Source organism: Epinephelus moara, chromosome 22, assembly GCF_006386435.1.
Source record: "Epinephelus moara isolate mb chromosome 22, YSFRI_EMoa_1.0, whole genome shotgun sequence".
Taxonomy (NCBI): Eukaryota; Metazoa; Chordata; class Actinopteri; order Perciformes; family Serranidae; genus Epinephelus; species Epinephelus moara.
Window position 1 is genome coordinate 29,017,466 of NC_065527.1, and position 14,985 is coordinate 29,032,450.

General features: G+C 38.8%; 1 protein-coding gene across 1 annotated transcript in view; it reads left to right on the top strand.

The window, feature by feature from the left end:
• The window catches only part of iffo1a (intermediate filament family orphan 1a), a 26,723-nt gene extending 17,290 nt beyond the window's left edge, over nucleotides 1-9,433 (top strand). Inside the window, exons 3-9 of the mRNA XM_050034573.1 lie at nucleotides 502-597; nucleotides 2,890-3,030; nucleotides 3,109-3,296; nucleotides 3,386-3,503; nucleotides 6,951-7,052; nucleotides 7,323-7,453; nucleotides 9,286-9,433. Coding sequence (XP_049890530.1) covers nucleotides 502-597; nucleotides 2,890-3,030; nucleotides 3,109-3,296; nucleotides 3,386-3,503; nucleotides 6,951-7,052; nucleotides 7,323-7,453; nucleotides 9,286-9,433 — 924 coding nt within the window. The remainder of the gene's footprint in view (nucleotides 1-501; nucleotides 598-2,889; nucleotides 3,031-3,108; nucleotides 3,297-3,385; nucleotides 3,504-6,950; nucleotides 7,053-7,322; nucleotides 7,454-9,285) is intronic.
• The last annotated feature ends 5,552 nt before the right edge of the window (nucleotides 9,434-14,985 follow it).

Below are 14,985 nucleotides of genomic sequence, written 5' to 3' on the forward strand. Positions count from 1 at the left end.
CCACGAGTAACCCTGCGTTCTCAGAGCGCAGTGTTCTGGTGGGATAATATGGCACTATGAGCTCACTAAGATATGACGGAGCCTGACCATTTAGAGCTTTATAAGTTAACAGTAGGATTTTAAATTCAATTCTGGATTTTACAGGGAGCCAGTGCAGAGAAGCTAAAACAGGAGAAATATGATCTCGTTTCTTAGTATGGGAAATGTCGTCTTTATTTTGAAATACATCAACAAAGTTTGATGTAACAAGAAAAAAGTCATTAACATCTGTAGAAAACTGTCCTACAGATATTCTTTTTTATGATTTGATTGAAGGCAATCAGGAGTCTGATCTATAACTGCATCTTCAATTAATTTAGGTTAGATGGAAAATCACATTATCCGGAGGTTGAAATATATGAACCCTCTGACGGTAAAACAGATTGCACAGTTACAAGAACCACTTTCCTACTCATCTAATCTATATACTTAAGACATAACCTGTGTGTGTGTGTTTTCCAGGACCTGCAGGAGAGCGAGGTGTGTCAGGACGAGCTGGCTCTGAGAGTGAAGCAGCTGAAGGCCGAACTCGTCCTCTTTAAAGGACTCGTTAGCAATGTAAGTCGACTCTGTGCTGTGGGTTAGCTTTGATTTTTAAATAGGAAAGATTTCTGAAACTGACCAAAAGATTCAGGATTCCACAATATTTTTGAAAGTATGTCTTTTGATTCACAGTCATTTCCCCCAGAAAGGTTGTTAGGTCAGGTGGCAAGTATCTTTATTAGACAGGGCTGGCACCGGACAGTGGCCCAGTGTCTTTTTTAGGGGTGTAACAGTAAACATAATTAGTGTTTTGATATGCTTGATATTTTCAGTACAGCTGAGAAAACAAAACCTAAAAGCAGAAGATAATCTTTTTTCATTTATTTGAAAAAAAACTTAACATGTAACTGTAGGTAATTGGCCGCAATTCAAATAAATAAATAATACAAATGTAATGTAGTGCTCCATTATAACACTCTGACCTTCCTCCTGAAATGCAGCTTGCAGTTGCCCTTTATACAGGCAGTAACCACAGACTGACTAAAATGTACTTGTGAAGATACATTGTGACGGGCCCCAAGCACTCTGACGATTTGTAATACTAAAGACTTTCCTTTTGAGTCGAGCATATTCTTAACTGAACACACCACAAATCTAAATAGTATATGTTGGTTCACATACACATGCATGCATTCATGGATATTTCTGTGTTATCACACAGAAAAAATTATTCACTCTGTAATGTTGTGATATAAGATGATGAAATAAAATAAATACTGATTTAACATGACCAGATTAATGACCATTTCTGCTGCCCTCCCTCTTTGTCTGTAGTTTACTAGTGAGGTATTAGTTAAACTAAACACTCTCTTGAGGGTAAAAAACATTGGGCCTCAGTTACCAACGGTGCTTAAAGGGGAACTAATGTTTTTTTCAACCTGGGCCCTATTTTCCGATCTACTTTTGTCTAAATGAGTGATAGGATGTTCAATATTTGACATTTCTCCAGTACGAAGCTAGGGCTGACCCAATTTTGACCAACTGGATCTGGATGAGCCATTTGAATTTGACGACTGCCCGTATTTATTTGAACACGGAGTACACGGACATACAAGGATGCAGAGCTCATTGAAATTGAGGAGCGGACGAGGAGAGAGAGCAGTGTTACTTCGGTAGCACATATACTAGAATTGCAACAGGCAGAGGAACATGTCTGAATCCAGCTAAAGGTTAACACAGACGTTCATTTCTCCTTTCCGTTATGTTGTCGGATAATTATACTAACAATCCGAGCCTATCTGTGTGAAAAAAATGCACTTTTAGTGGACGTATTTTGACGTTGTTTGACGCTGTCTGAGTGCCGTATTATTTAATATAGCACGCGCTCACGGGCTGCAGGCTTCGCCCTAGCTTTGTACTGGAGAAATGTCAAATATTGAACATCCTATCATTCATTTAGACAAAAGTAGATTGGAAAATAGGGCCCAGGTAGAAAAAACATTAGTTCCCCTTTAAGAAGAAATTTCTTCTTAAAACCTTCTTTTGCAGTTTTCAAGAAGATTCTGACATTCACCAGTGTTTTCTTATTTGGGATTTGTTCTTAGGTAAGAACATAATTTCTTGACTCTGTCCTCAGTCCTGACAGTTGTGCTACTATAATTCCTAAAGTTTACAGGTCAGGTGGTTGAATGACATGTACTTTTAGCATCCCATGGATCTTTTAGTGTCATTTTATATCCACTCTTGGTACTCCAACCTCCTCAGGCTTGAATCAGTTGACTTGATTCTCTCAACTTTTGTTCTTCTTTAATTTCTGAGTGTGCACACGGCCCTGCAGTCTAATGCACTTTTATGGGGATTTGCGGGGAGTTTACCTATGCTAATTAGGATTAACTGGCATGTGCTGTCAATGAGGACAATTGGATTTATCATTAGCCTATAAGAATACAGGTGTTAACAATTCTGCCATATAACAAGATGTTGTGAATCTGACGTAGACATTTCTTTGGACTTTTGTAAAGGACAAAAACTTTGATGGAAATTGGTGAATGAGGCTCATTGATCTCAGTCCTGGTGTTTTCCTTTTGTGCGTTCATATTTCACCCAAAAGATATCTTTTGGGTCATCTGTTCAAATCTTATTTTATAAGCTCTGATGACAGACAGTTAGGGTGTACTGGCAGAGTGCATACTACATCAGTGGGATGTAGAAAACAGGTGTTTGGTCAGGGTGCACCATTAAAGGTCATTGACAGGGTGATGACTTTTCCTGTAGGTACAAAATGCTGGACATCTTGCTGAGTCATGACAGAAACAAAACAGATTTTTTTGATGACTGGAAAATAAGAATCCTTGATGTCCTCATCAGAACCTGTCAGATCTGGACAGTAAAATCCAGGAGAAGGCAATGAAGGTTGACATGGACATCTGCCGCCGCATCGACATCACCGCCCGCCTCTGCGACGTCGCCCAGCAGAGGAACTGCGAGGACATGATCAACATGTTTCAGGTATGTTTTTAGTGATAAAAGATATCCTCAACAAATCATCCACTTTCACTGCACTACACTTAACATGTCTCCTCCCAGCAGGTGGCCACACCCCCCTCCACTATGAGTGGCCGGGCCAGGAAACAGAGTGGGCAGTCAGCAAAGGGTGCGGATGGAGACGAACTGAGCATGTCGGAAAGCGAGGGAGGCGGGGCTAAAGATGAGGAGTCCTGCAGCACGTCGGCCAATCAGATCAACGAGCAGATGCAGAGGATGCTGAATCAGCTGTAGGTGTTTTGGCCATAAATGTTTAAACATATTAAACCATATAGTCGACTTGTCTAATGTGTGTGTATGTGTGTGTGTTTGTGTTCAGGAGGGAGTGTGAGTTTGAGGATGACTGCGACAGTCTGGCCTGGGAGGAAACAGAGGAAACTCTTCTGCTGTGGGAAGATTTTCCTGGATACCCACTGGGAGTGGAAACACAGGGAGAGGTGCGTACACACACATTATCTTCACTTATTGCACTTGGAGTAGCCTTCAACAAGATTTGAAACTGAAAGAGTTGGTCTCTCTGCCTGATTTTTAAGTTCTCATGAGTACATAGGTGAATGAATCAGCTAGTACTTGTCATTGTGTGTAGCTATTTTAATATTTCTTCATCTTATTGCATATCCTCTGTGTTGTTTTGGTTGTGGTTATTGTTGTTTGTAACTTTATCTATTGCCTCTGTCTTGGCCTGGTTTCCCTTAAAAAAGAGGTCATTGATTTACCTGGACAGACATGGGTTAAATAAGAATAAAATGAATACATTTCACTTAGTGTTACAGATTTTAAGGTCCAGTGTGTAGGATTTAGGGGGATATATTGGCAGAAATGAAATATAACATACCAAGTATTTTTTCTTTAGTGTATAATCACCTGAAAATAAGAGTTGTTGTGTTTTTGTTAACTTAGAATGAGCTGTTTATATCTATACATGGAGTGGGTCCTCGCGACTCTAGTTAGGGATGTTTGTGTTTTAGTGTTGGCCAGTGTAGTTAAGCCCTTCTGTGACAAGAAGTACAGCATCGTACAAACACTGATTGGTAACATGAAACTGCTTCATTCAGTGTTTTACTGATTTAATTCACTGGGTCCATTTGTCCTCCTCAAGGTCTAAATCTTAAGTCATTAGAGAAGAACGGAGAGCACACATTAGCAGGTGCTAGGCTAGTGGCCCGTCTACGACATGCAGAACAGCATCAGAAAAACACTGAAACTGCTTTACTCAGTGTTTTTACTGGCTTTATATATCTGGTCTGTTTGTTTTAGAGAGGAGGAGACCCTGTGGATAATCCAGCTCCTGGTAAAAAAAGTCCTTAACTTGACCACTGAATGAATTCTTCCCAGGAGAAGTTTCAGCTGGTTGCTCTCTGTAATCCTCACCACTAGACGCCACCTAATCCTACGCACTGCTCCTTTTAAACAACACTGAAAAACCATTTAAATTCAGCACTTTAATGTTTGTCCCCATTATTTACAAGTTTCAGTCAAAGATCTGGGACTTTCTTTATGCACACAAAAGACATTTCTCTCAATTTTGGTTGCAGATTTGTTAAAATCTGTGTTAGTGAGCACTTCTTCCATCCACCTGACAGGTGTGGCATATCAAGATGCTGATAAAACAGCATCATTACTACACAGGTGTGCCATTGGCTGGTCACAAAAACTCACTAAAATTGACTTAGTTCTACTGTTCCAACAATCATCAACTCTAGTTTGGTCGAAATAAACTCTCAATTCACTGAGTTAGATATGAAAATATGTCCTTGTTGTCTCTCTCTGCCATTGCTGGCCGGCTTTTTACGAGTCCTCTAACGTTATCCCCACCACTGGCTACTGCCTTCTTTCTCAACTTAGCTGCCAGTTTCATCAGTAAAGACTGACCTCTAGTGGCACGTATATTAGAAAGATGAGCGTCTGTAATTATGATTATATTAAAAATCATACCGTATGCATGAATACAGTGGTATACCATAAATACTGTGATACCGCCGACTAGCCTACTTTCTGACCGTCATGTGTAAAAGCTTTAAAAATAAGTTACGACTGAAAATACCTCAAAAATATATAAATAAATACTTTGTTTGATAAAACTGCATTATAAAGTATAACAGACAATTTCAAACAGGAACATGATAACTGTTACCCCAAGATATTGAAATATAAATCTTTAAAAACAACAGATACTGAGAGGTCAAACTGCCTTTAATATGTGAACACTCTATAACAGAAAAGCACTGACAGAACAGGAGTCACCCAGGCGGCAGCCACCATCAGCAGCACTTAATGTAGCTCACAGTGTCTCATCCACCTCTGTACAGATCTGTTTTCCCACCGTCAGTAAAGCCACTGGTGTTTCCTGTCGGGGGCAGCTGTACTCTGTCCTACTTCTCTGACCTGGTGGATGTTTGTTTTTGAGTTCAGTCTGATGACACTGATGGTTGGAGTCTATCCTGGTGACCTGTAAGCTGTTGTTGATTGAATTAGCCAGAGAGTCTGAAGACCTGCTGTGTGCAGAGCTGAAAGAGGCCAATGCAGATTAAAAGACCTTCACACACCTGTGGTGCACTCACACTGTGTTTTCTTGCTTATTTTGACTGCTTGGGCCTCAGTCTCTTCAGGACTGTGTGGTTTGACGTGGATTTTATTAGCCTATATTTTAGTGTTTACATTATTCTGTCCACTCCTACTTATACTATTTTTTATTATATTTAGTGTCTTGTTTAAAAGGTCGTCAGCTAACATGAACTCTGGGGATGTTGGCTCAGCTCACTAAGATTTAAAGGGATAGTTCAGATCTTTTGGGGTGTGTATGAGGTACTTTTCCTTAGTCATTGATTACCTACAGTAGATGTCTATCGGAATGCTCCCAGATTGGACAAGCAGTGGGAGTCATATTTTAGCCATCTAAAAAGTCTATATCCATTTAATTTACACCATGTTGAGAGTATTTTCAAAACTTTACTTTTCCGTCCAACAGCCCGTTCTAATGAGGAACAGCTTCAGTTCCCCATCTATGCTCTCGTCAGTGTCACCAGACTCCATTGACAAAATCAGTAAATTTGGCTTGCTGAACATGAGAGCTGTTGGTCTACCGCTGCCCTGATCAGTTAGTAGTTTGTGTTATTGTGTGACTCTGCTGAATCCAAACTAACCCTTTCAAAAGCCAAAATCACAGAGTAACAGAAACAAAGTGCCTGATAGAGGCAGCGGTACATCAGCAGCTCCTGTGTTCAGCAATGTTAAATCGCTGTTTTTCTCAATGGAGCCTGGCTTTGAAGAGAGCAATGTAACAGCTTCAGTCCCCTGTCTAGGCAAAGCAGTGAAAATATAGCATACACTGAAAGGGACAGTGATTTTTTTAGGTGGCTGAAATATATTTTTCTGCTGCCCCATCCACAACAGTACATTTCCTAGCTTCGCTGTCAGACTCCAGCCTGCTTCTTCAAACTGGGGGCGAACCGACTCCCCTCTTCTTTCTGTAATACACTGACTATTGATAAATACCTCATACAGCCCCACATCAAAAGATCCAAACGGTCCCTTTAACAGAAGCCCTGTCCCTAGAAAGTATTGATGACTGATGACACCTGCTCAACATTGGCTGTATCTGTGCAAATGAACAGTATTTTTCTCTCTTTCTCTTTTCCCAACATACACTTACTATATCCAGCTGCAGCAGCAGGAGGAGTCCATTGAGGATGTGATAAAAGACACAGAGACTCTGTTCAAATCCAGAGAGAAGGAATACCAGGAGACCANCTTTATAAATAGAATTGATTGATTGATTGATTGATTGACTGATGACACCTGCAGCTCAACATTGGCTGTATCTGTGCAAATGAACAGTATTTTTCTCTCTTTCTCTTTTCCCAACGTACACTTACTGTATCCAGCTGCAGCAGCAGGAGGAGTCCATTGAGGATGTGATAAAAGACACAGAGACTCTGTTCAAATCCAGAGAGAAGGAATACCAGGAGACCATCGACCAGATTGAGGTGAGTGTGCTAATCAGAGCTGAAGTGAATTCATGTGATGATTGTATGTTTCTTGCCAAAATGCCCTTTTTATGTACACAGGCTTGTTCCTTTGACTTTTTATTAAGAACCATATTTTTCTGGCACATTTTTACTACCCCAGAACCAGGGGTGCCCAAAATGGCTCCTATGACTTGGCCACTCTGTGGTATATAAACTATTAATTGGTGTAATTAGGGATAATAGTGTCAGTAATCTTAATTTGTGGTGTGTGTTTTCTGTCCTGGTCAGCTGGAACTGGCTACAGCCAAGAAGGACATGAACCGTCACCTGCACGAGTACATGGAGATGTGTTCAATGAAAAGAGGGCTGGACGTTCAGATGGAGACTTGCAGGAGACTCATCACACAGAGTGGAGACAGGTAACACACACACACACACACACACACACACACACAAGAAATCGAAACCAACCACTAGAAACAGAGGAGGAAAATGTCAGAGAGTGAATGATATGACGATAAGCACTCAGTTGCAAGTTATAAGGTACTCCAAGCTGGAACTGGGGTAGTTACTGTCATGAAGGTTAAATGTAAGGTCATATATAAGGCTCAATGTTTTTGCCTCATCGTGTGAGATTTTTTTAAGTTTATATCTTGAATAATAATCTAAACTTTAAAAATAACAATTTAATTCAGTTTTCTTCATATAAGTTAATCAAATGCTGAGATATAGGCCTACTGTGTATATATTTTTAAAACTTTTCTGACATCCCTTAAATCAAGAAGGCCTCGCAACCCTGTGTTTGGCTTTTGCGACACCTGTCAGACATTTGTGTGAAATTGTGTTATAATTGACACATGAATTTTTGAGTTATGGCCAAAAATGTATTTTTGAGGTCACAGGGACCTTTGACCTCCATACTCTAATCAGATTATCCTTGAGTTCAAGTGGATGTTTGTGCCAAATTTGCAGAACAGATGTACAGACAACCCAGACACATAATACCTCCAGCCACGGCATCACCAGCTTGTCAGGCTGTTGCTGTAAAGACATTTTCCTTGCAGGTGGCTCAACAGCAGGATGTACGGTACTACAGCCTTTTGCAAATTACTTAATTTAATCTGATTGTAGTGCTTTATAAATGAGCTTTATTAGGTACAGTATGTTGTTCGCCATTTAAATGGCAAAGATAACACAGTTTTAAAACAAATTAAATACTTGTTAGTTTTTAAATGAAGAACACATAAGGGCAATGAGGCACAGTAAATGGCGCAGTGTTTTTTCATCACACGCTTTTGTTGCATTTGGTTGTTATGATACTGAATATTCACTGGAGTAAAAATGCTCTGATGAAAGTAAGGCTGAAGCGTGTAGGTAGAGAGGATGGACCCGCCGGTCTGTGTGGGTTGGGTATTAATTTCTCCTTCAGTGTGGTTAATGTTCAGTGACATGACGGTTAGTCTTTGTGGGATTTGTCCCGCATTTGGGTACTGAGATTTGTGAATGCAGTCACATCAACTTTTTGTTGAAGAAATAGTGCCATCTAGTGGGCTCATAAGATGAAGAAAATGCTTCATGAGGCTTCATTTGGCCATCACTAGTAGCAACATTTCATTGACTAGTCGACTAATCTTGCACATCTCTACTGTCAACTGTGCAGGATGCAGTCATGAAATTTTACAGGTGTGTAGTTGAGATCAAATTGACAGCCGAGTTTGAAGATGTGTATGGTCTGAACAAGGGTGCTGGAAGTAGGTGGTAGGAAGTAGTGATGGCCAAATGAAGCCTCATGAAGCATTTTCTTTATTTTAAGAGCCCGCTAGAGGGCATTCTTGGTTTAAACAGGGAGGCTCAAAGAATGGCAATTGACGGTGCTTTCAACCTTTTGTTAAAAAAAAAAAAGAAAACCCACCATCTAGTGGGCTTATAAAAAAAAGAAAATGCTTCACGAGGCTTCATTTGGCCATCACTAGTAGGAAGTACGAAGGGTCCATTGTACAGTTACTGAATGAACTTCATTATGTGAATGTTTTACCTGTGGAGATCACCTGGAATTCATCATTCAGGAAAACAGATGCTATGTGACATGAATGTAATGATACATAAAATAAACAGGAGGCCAAAATAAGGTTTGAATCCACAGAGAACAGTTCAGCTTTCTGCCCTTTAAAGGTTCAATGTGGAGGAAACATTTGAGCAGCAGACAGAGAGACGAATGCTAACGCTACATTATTTTGTTCTCCGTCTACAGGAAGTCACCCTCGCTCATCACGCTGACAGTGGACGACTCGGACGGTGAGGAGAAGAAGAAGCCAGCTCTCCCTGCCGACTCTCAGACCAGCGACTCTCACTGCGACGCCAACGCCGCCATCCCTCCTCTGACCTGGAGGAAACCCTAACAAACACTGCTGGTACAATCAGAGAATGTCACACTAACGCTCTCCTCTTCCTGTAGTGTGGTTCCATAGCCTAAATCTAATGGGGGGTGGGGGACAAATTGAGCTGTGTACAACTTCCACACATCTAAAATTATGTCTCAGTGGTTTTTGTTCACCTATAGTAAAAATGACTTTAAATCCAGCAGATGTAAAAATGTATGTTCTTGCTCTTTAAGCCTCTTTGGAAGCAGCCAGTCTGATGATGTTTGGTTACTTTTACTGTTCACAAACTCAACAGCAGGTGATTAAAGGCAAAGGAGGAGAACTTAAATCTGTTATTGAGAGCAGAAAAGTTTCACCAACATACACACAAAAGTAGAATTTGCTTGCAAAGCTTGAAGAGTGAATTATAGAAAGATCTGAGCTTCATCAAAAAGGCAATAGACGTTCACTTGATGTTTAACTGCTGCCCTCCTGTGGTCATCAGATGTAACTGCACCTTAGTGAAGGTCAAACAGAACAAAATGGAATTTTGTCAGACATTCACAGAGGGACATATTTTATTTTGCGCACTGACCTGGCTGTTTAGTGCAGGAGCCAATCATTTGCACAGTTTTAGTAATAATGCCTTTCAGCTGCAGCTGCACAGACAAAGTGACGCACAATGAAAGAGTTTGCACACGACTGTGGTTAAGAGTCTGAACAGTTTACTAATTAACCAAATTATTTATGATAATGAAATGCTTGTTTTTATTCTGTGTTTTTGGTTACTTGTGTATAAACCTGTCATGTGCTGCAGCTTTGAAATGTTGCAATTATAAGCAGACGTTTAATTCCTAAAAATGTAGTTACATGTTCATGATTTTCTGGGATTTTACTGAAAGTAAACTAAATATTAAACAAAAAGTTCACATTCATCTCCACCTATCAATGCCCAACTTGCCTTAAACTGATTTCTAATATGACACCTTCTCTGATAAAAACATTGTAGCTGCATGAGAGTCAATGTTAGTCATGAGAACTGTCCTGAAGATGCATCTTTGAGTGTTCAATCCTCATATTTTCTTTCTTAATTAGAGTTGGGTCATTTTTTGGTTTTGCTGGTGCAGTCCAGTGTACAAGCTTATACCGGTTTAATTTTGTGCAAACCGGCATTTGTTGTAACGTATTCTGGCAAATTTAAAAGTAGCCCACATCAGCAACCTGTGCCAACAGCTTCAAAGAGCTACATCCAGCTTGTACTGCAGTAGTGATAAGCAATTTTACAAGATGATTAAGATATTTCTACGTTCATAAACAGACTAACGGAGCCTCTAGTGTCTGACAGGCTGAGAGCCAACACAGCAACACCTTGTGTTTTTTTTTACCAGAAAGTTTGTGTTTTTCGGGGTAAAGAGACAAGACATGGAGGAGTTAGTCTCTCATTTTGGATTTGAAGCACACGAAGGAGGTGTGACAACATGGACATGAGTGACGCAGTGCACCGTATTGAGCTGCACTTTGGTTAGACGCTCCCTCTAGTTACTTGTGTGTCTTGCATTGAAAACATCACAATGGACGAGGAAAGCCTGATCCATCATTTTGAATACTGAATTATGAAGGTACTTGCTGTTGGCTGTATTGTATGTCATTTCTGGTAGAAAATATCACACTTTAAAATGTGTTTTCAGTTTAAAAAGAACAAATGAATATTAAGTATTCACCCATATTTTAAGTGGTTTCGTCTCCAGTCTGATCTAGAGTGCACAGCTGATATAAATGTGGTTTGTTTACACGATGTAACAGAGATGCATAACTAATGGATTCAATGTGGACAGAGAGCTCTGATGTTAAGCGATGCAAGGAGATAGTCGAGTCCTCGCTTGCTCAGTGAACCAGTCCAGTGTTTGGCTTAATATCAAACTGGTTTGAAAACTGTTACACCGGCCCAAAGAATATTATAGAAGTACATATTAGGAAACTCCAAACACCAAAACAACACTGACATTGTTTTTTACTGAGAGTTTTAGACAGATGAAAAACCATGCTACTTTAAATCTGTATAATGAAGTCAAATTTAATAAGTTATTTTGATTTGGCTTAAAATGCAACCTGTGTAAAGGACAGATGTTAACTAACTAATGATTATTTTCATTGATTAATCCTGCAATTACTTTCTACAAAATTCTATAAAATAAAACGGTAAAAAGCGACGCAACAGTCAAAAGCCAAAGATCTTCAGTTTACTTGACGTGAGCAATCAAATAGTTAATATTGGAGGAGCTAAAACCTGTTCAGTTTGGGGCATTTTTACTTAAAAAAATTGTTTTAATTATCAAAATGAAGGCTGATTAACATTATGTCAGTCGATTAAGTGACTTTTTTAATTAATAGTTTCAGTTCTTCACAGATCAACTTACAAGTTTTTTAAAATATGAATTTAGTTTTGAGAATTGGAAGAGACTCTCAGCTGAGGTGGAATTTTTCCTCAACAAATTAAAAGGGAAGGTGTCGAGCCATCCTGTGTTATGAAGTCATTACTCCTGAAATCCCATCATGCAACACCTTTGACACATGTCCGCTGCAGAGATCATTTGTTTGAAAGAACTTGTCTGTGATTATGAGATGTTTGGCAACAACAGAAATTGAAGGGAAATTTTATTTTTGTTTTTAGTTTACAAAAGTAAAAACCTATTTTATGAATGTAAAGTTTGTAAAGGCTGAATATTGTATCTGATGTACATAATAAGGCTGTGTATAATGCTGAACTATCTACTATGTGTGCTTCATGTTCTTATCATGTAAAGTTAGCTGAATGCCACTCAGCCTTTTATTTATTCCTTACTTTTAGTTTTGCTTTTACTATTAACAGATTGAGACATCGTAGTAGGACAGCTGGCATCAGTATCATTTAAGAAGGGTTGTCTCTTGCTGCAGTGATTCAAAGTTAAAGTGACCCCTGAGTTTCCTGGTGAAGGATGTGTGTATATAGTATGTAGAGGAAAGAAGCCATTTTGCAAAAGATGTTTAAAAAATTATGATTTTTTTTTTACTTTTTACTTTGTTTGTGCCAGTTTTTCTGTCGTTGTTGACATGAGTGTGTCACAGTTCACCTCTACAAACACATCATCTCTCATTATATGAATGTCTGCTGAGTCAATAACCTGCCATGTTCACCCAAAAAAACAGATCCATGAAAGGAAAACTTTTAGTTTTAGTCCTGTTGTTTTCTTCTTAGAGCACATTTCTAATCAAAATGAAAATGCTTGTTTTCATCTATTAAAGTATTATTTTACACTTTCTCAGCTAGTGCTCTGAGAAGAAATGGACTAAAATGCAACATTATTCCTTTATGTATTATTATGTCAAGGAGAAAAAAAACACAGCAACTGCAAGTGTACAATATACTTAAAGCAAAATAGACGGACATTACTCACCTTATCAAACTGTGTACAGACGCTGCTTCAACTGAACTGTTGACATCTATATTATCAGAATGTAAATACTATGTGTGGAAAGAGCAGAAAACTGAAATAAATCAAGTGTGAAAGGAAAGAAAATGACTTAAAGACCTCATGTAACAGAAACGAGAGAGTGCGGTCGAAATGGACTTCAACAGGTCAGCATGTACTTGAGCTAAGCACTATTCTTTATATTTAAAATAGTGTTTGTGAGCTCTCTGTGGCTGTTATAGTTCAGATACTTAGTTTGGTTTGTGTAAATCGAGTCATTGTTTTGATGAGGTCTTTAACTTTTTGTTTTCTTTATTTCGTAGAGCTGTATGTTTGAGCAATTCACAGAAGCTAAATGAAAAATTGCCCAGAATAAAAGACATAAAAGAGTCTTTTGTGTGTTGTGAGTTTGTTGATTACAGTGATGGAAAGTAACTAAGTACATTTACTGGACTGTTACAGTTATTTATGTACTAAATTTTCACCAAATTGGTCAATTTATATTTAAATTCCACAACATTAAAAGAAAATGTTTTACATTTTACTGCAGGCCATTTAACATGTACAGTTACTTTGCAGATTAAGAATTTACTTTTTAATTCACATCAGGTATGATAAAGTACTTTTGGAAAAGTTGCAAACCAAACCGGAGAAACACTTGATTACAAGTAAAAGTTTTGCAATAAAAATGTGACATAAGTAAATGTAAGTATTGTTGGTACCAAGTACCTAAAGTTTTAAAAAATAAAACGTGTTGTATTATTACATGCAGTGATGGAAAGTAAATTGGGTAATCCATTTCCACAGGACTGTCTACTTTATGCTTGTCGATAAAGATTCTCAGTCATCCAGGTCATGGTAATCATAAGTGCTATATTGTAGGCAACTGGACTTTATATTTAAATTCAACTAAAACAGGGTGGTTTATCCATGTGTTAATAAAGGGTTTCTGAACACAGAGTGCTTCAGATGCATTTTTGAATTGCCTGCCTGTACCATGGACTTTCACAGCTGGCCAGTTGTTGTTTTTTATCTTCATGTGAAATATAATACATTTTATTACATAACAGTTACTTGCAAATTAAGATTTTTTGTAGATTATTACGATAAGTTACTCAGATCTTTTACTTAAAGGGTAACTCTGGTATTTTTCAACCTGGGCCTTATTTCCCCATGTTTTTGTGTCCAAGTGGTTCATGGGAAGAGCGGTTTTTGAAATTGGTCCACTATTCAGCAAGAGCCCTGCAGCTAGCAGCCGCCAAACAGGCTATAATGTAACAACCCGTCAATGTATGCCCACTAAAAGTGTTTGTTTTTACTACTGACAGGATCCAGATTGTTATTTTAAGTGTCTGACAACATTATGGAAAAAGGAGAGATAGACAACAGAGATAGACCTTTTTGGAAAAGAGTAGGTTCCTTATTGTTTGACCAGAAACAGTTCTGACATCACCAAACTCACCAGACTCCATTTAAATTCACATTAATTTTACCGTGTATAGAGCCAGCACAGTTTCATATCTGACGGGGTGAATTAAGGCTTTATTTCAACCAAAGCAGAGTTGGTGATTGTTGGAACACTGGAAAGACAAAATAAGACAACTTTTGTGAGTTTTATTTTGTTTCTGTCAACTTTGAATGAAGTGTGTTTTACGATGATAAAATTACTGTTTATTTAAATGGAGTCTGGTGGGTTTGATGATAGCTATATTCGGGGCTGTTTCTGGTAAAACCAAAAGGATCTTACACCTCAGCAAAAAGGTCTATCTCTGTAGGGATCCTTTCCATAATGTTGTCAGACTAGTATAATAATAATCTGAATCCTGTCAGTGGCAAAAACAAAAACTTTTAGTAGACACACATTGACGGTGTGAACATGCCCGAGTGGTTACATTATGCCTGTTTGGCAGCTGCTAGTCTCGCCACCAGACTATCAGAAGGCGGAGATCTCTGATCGTCTGGTGGCGAGACTAGCAGCTGCCAACTCCTTTCTAAAGTGTGTTTAACACACCGGCGAAAACGGCCGGCAACAAAGCAACGCCTCCTGCATTTTTGAAAAGGACACGTCTTCTCGGAAATGTGCGCTCCTCCTTTTCTCGTCCGCAAGGAAACAAACACACAGAGAGCTTGAAAATGGATGCC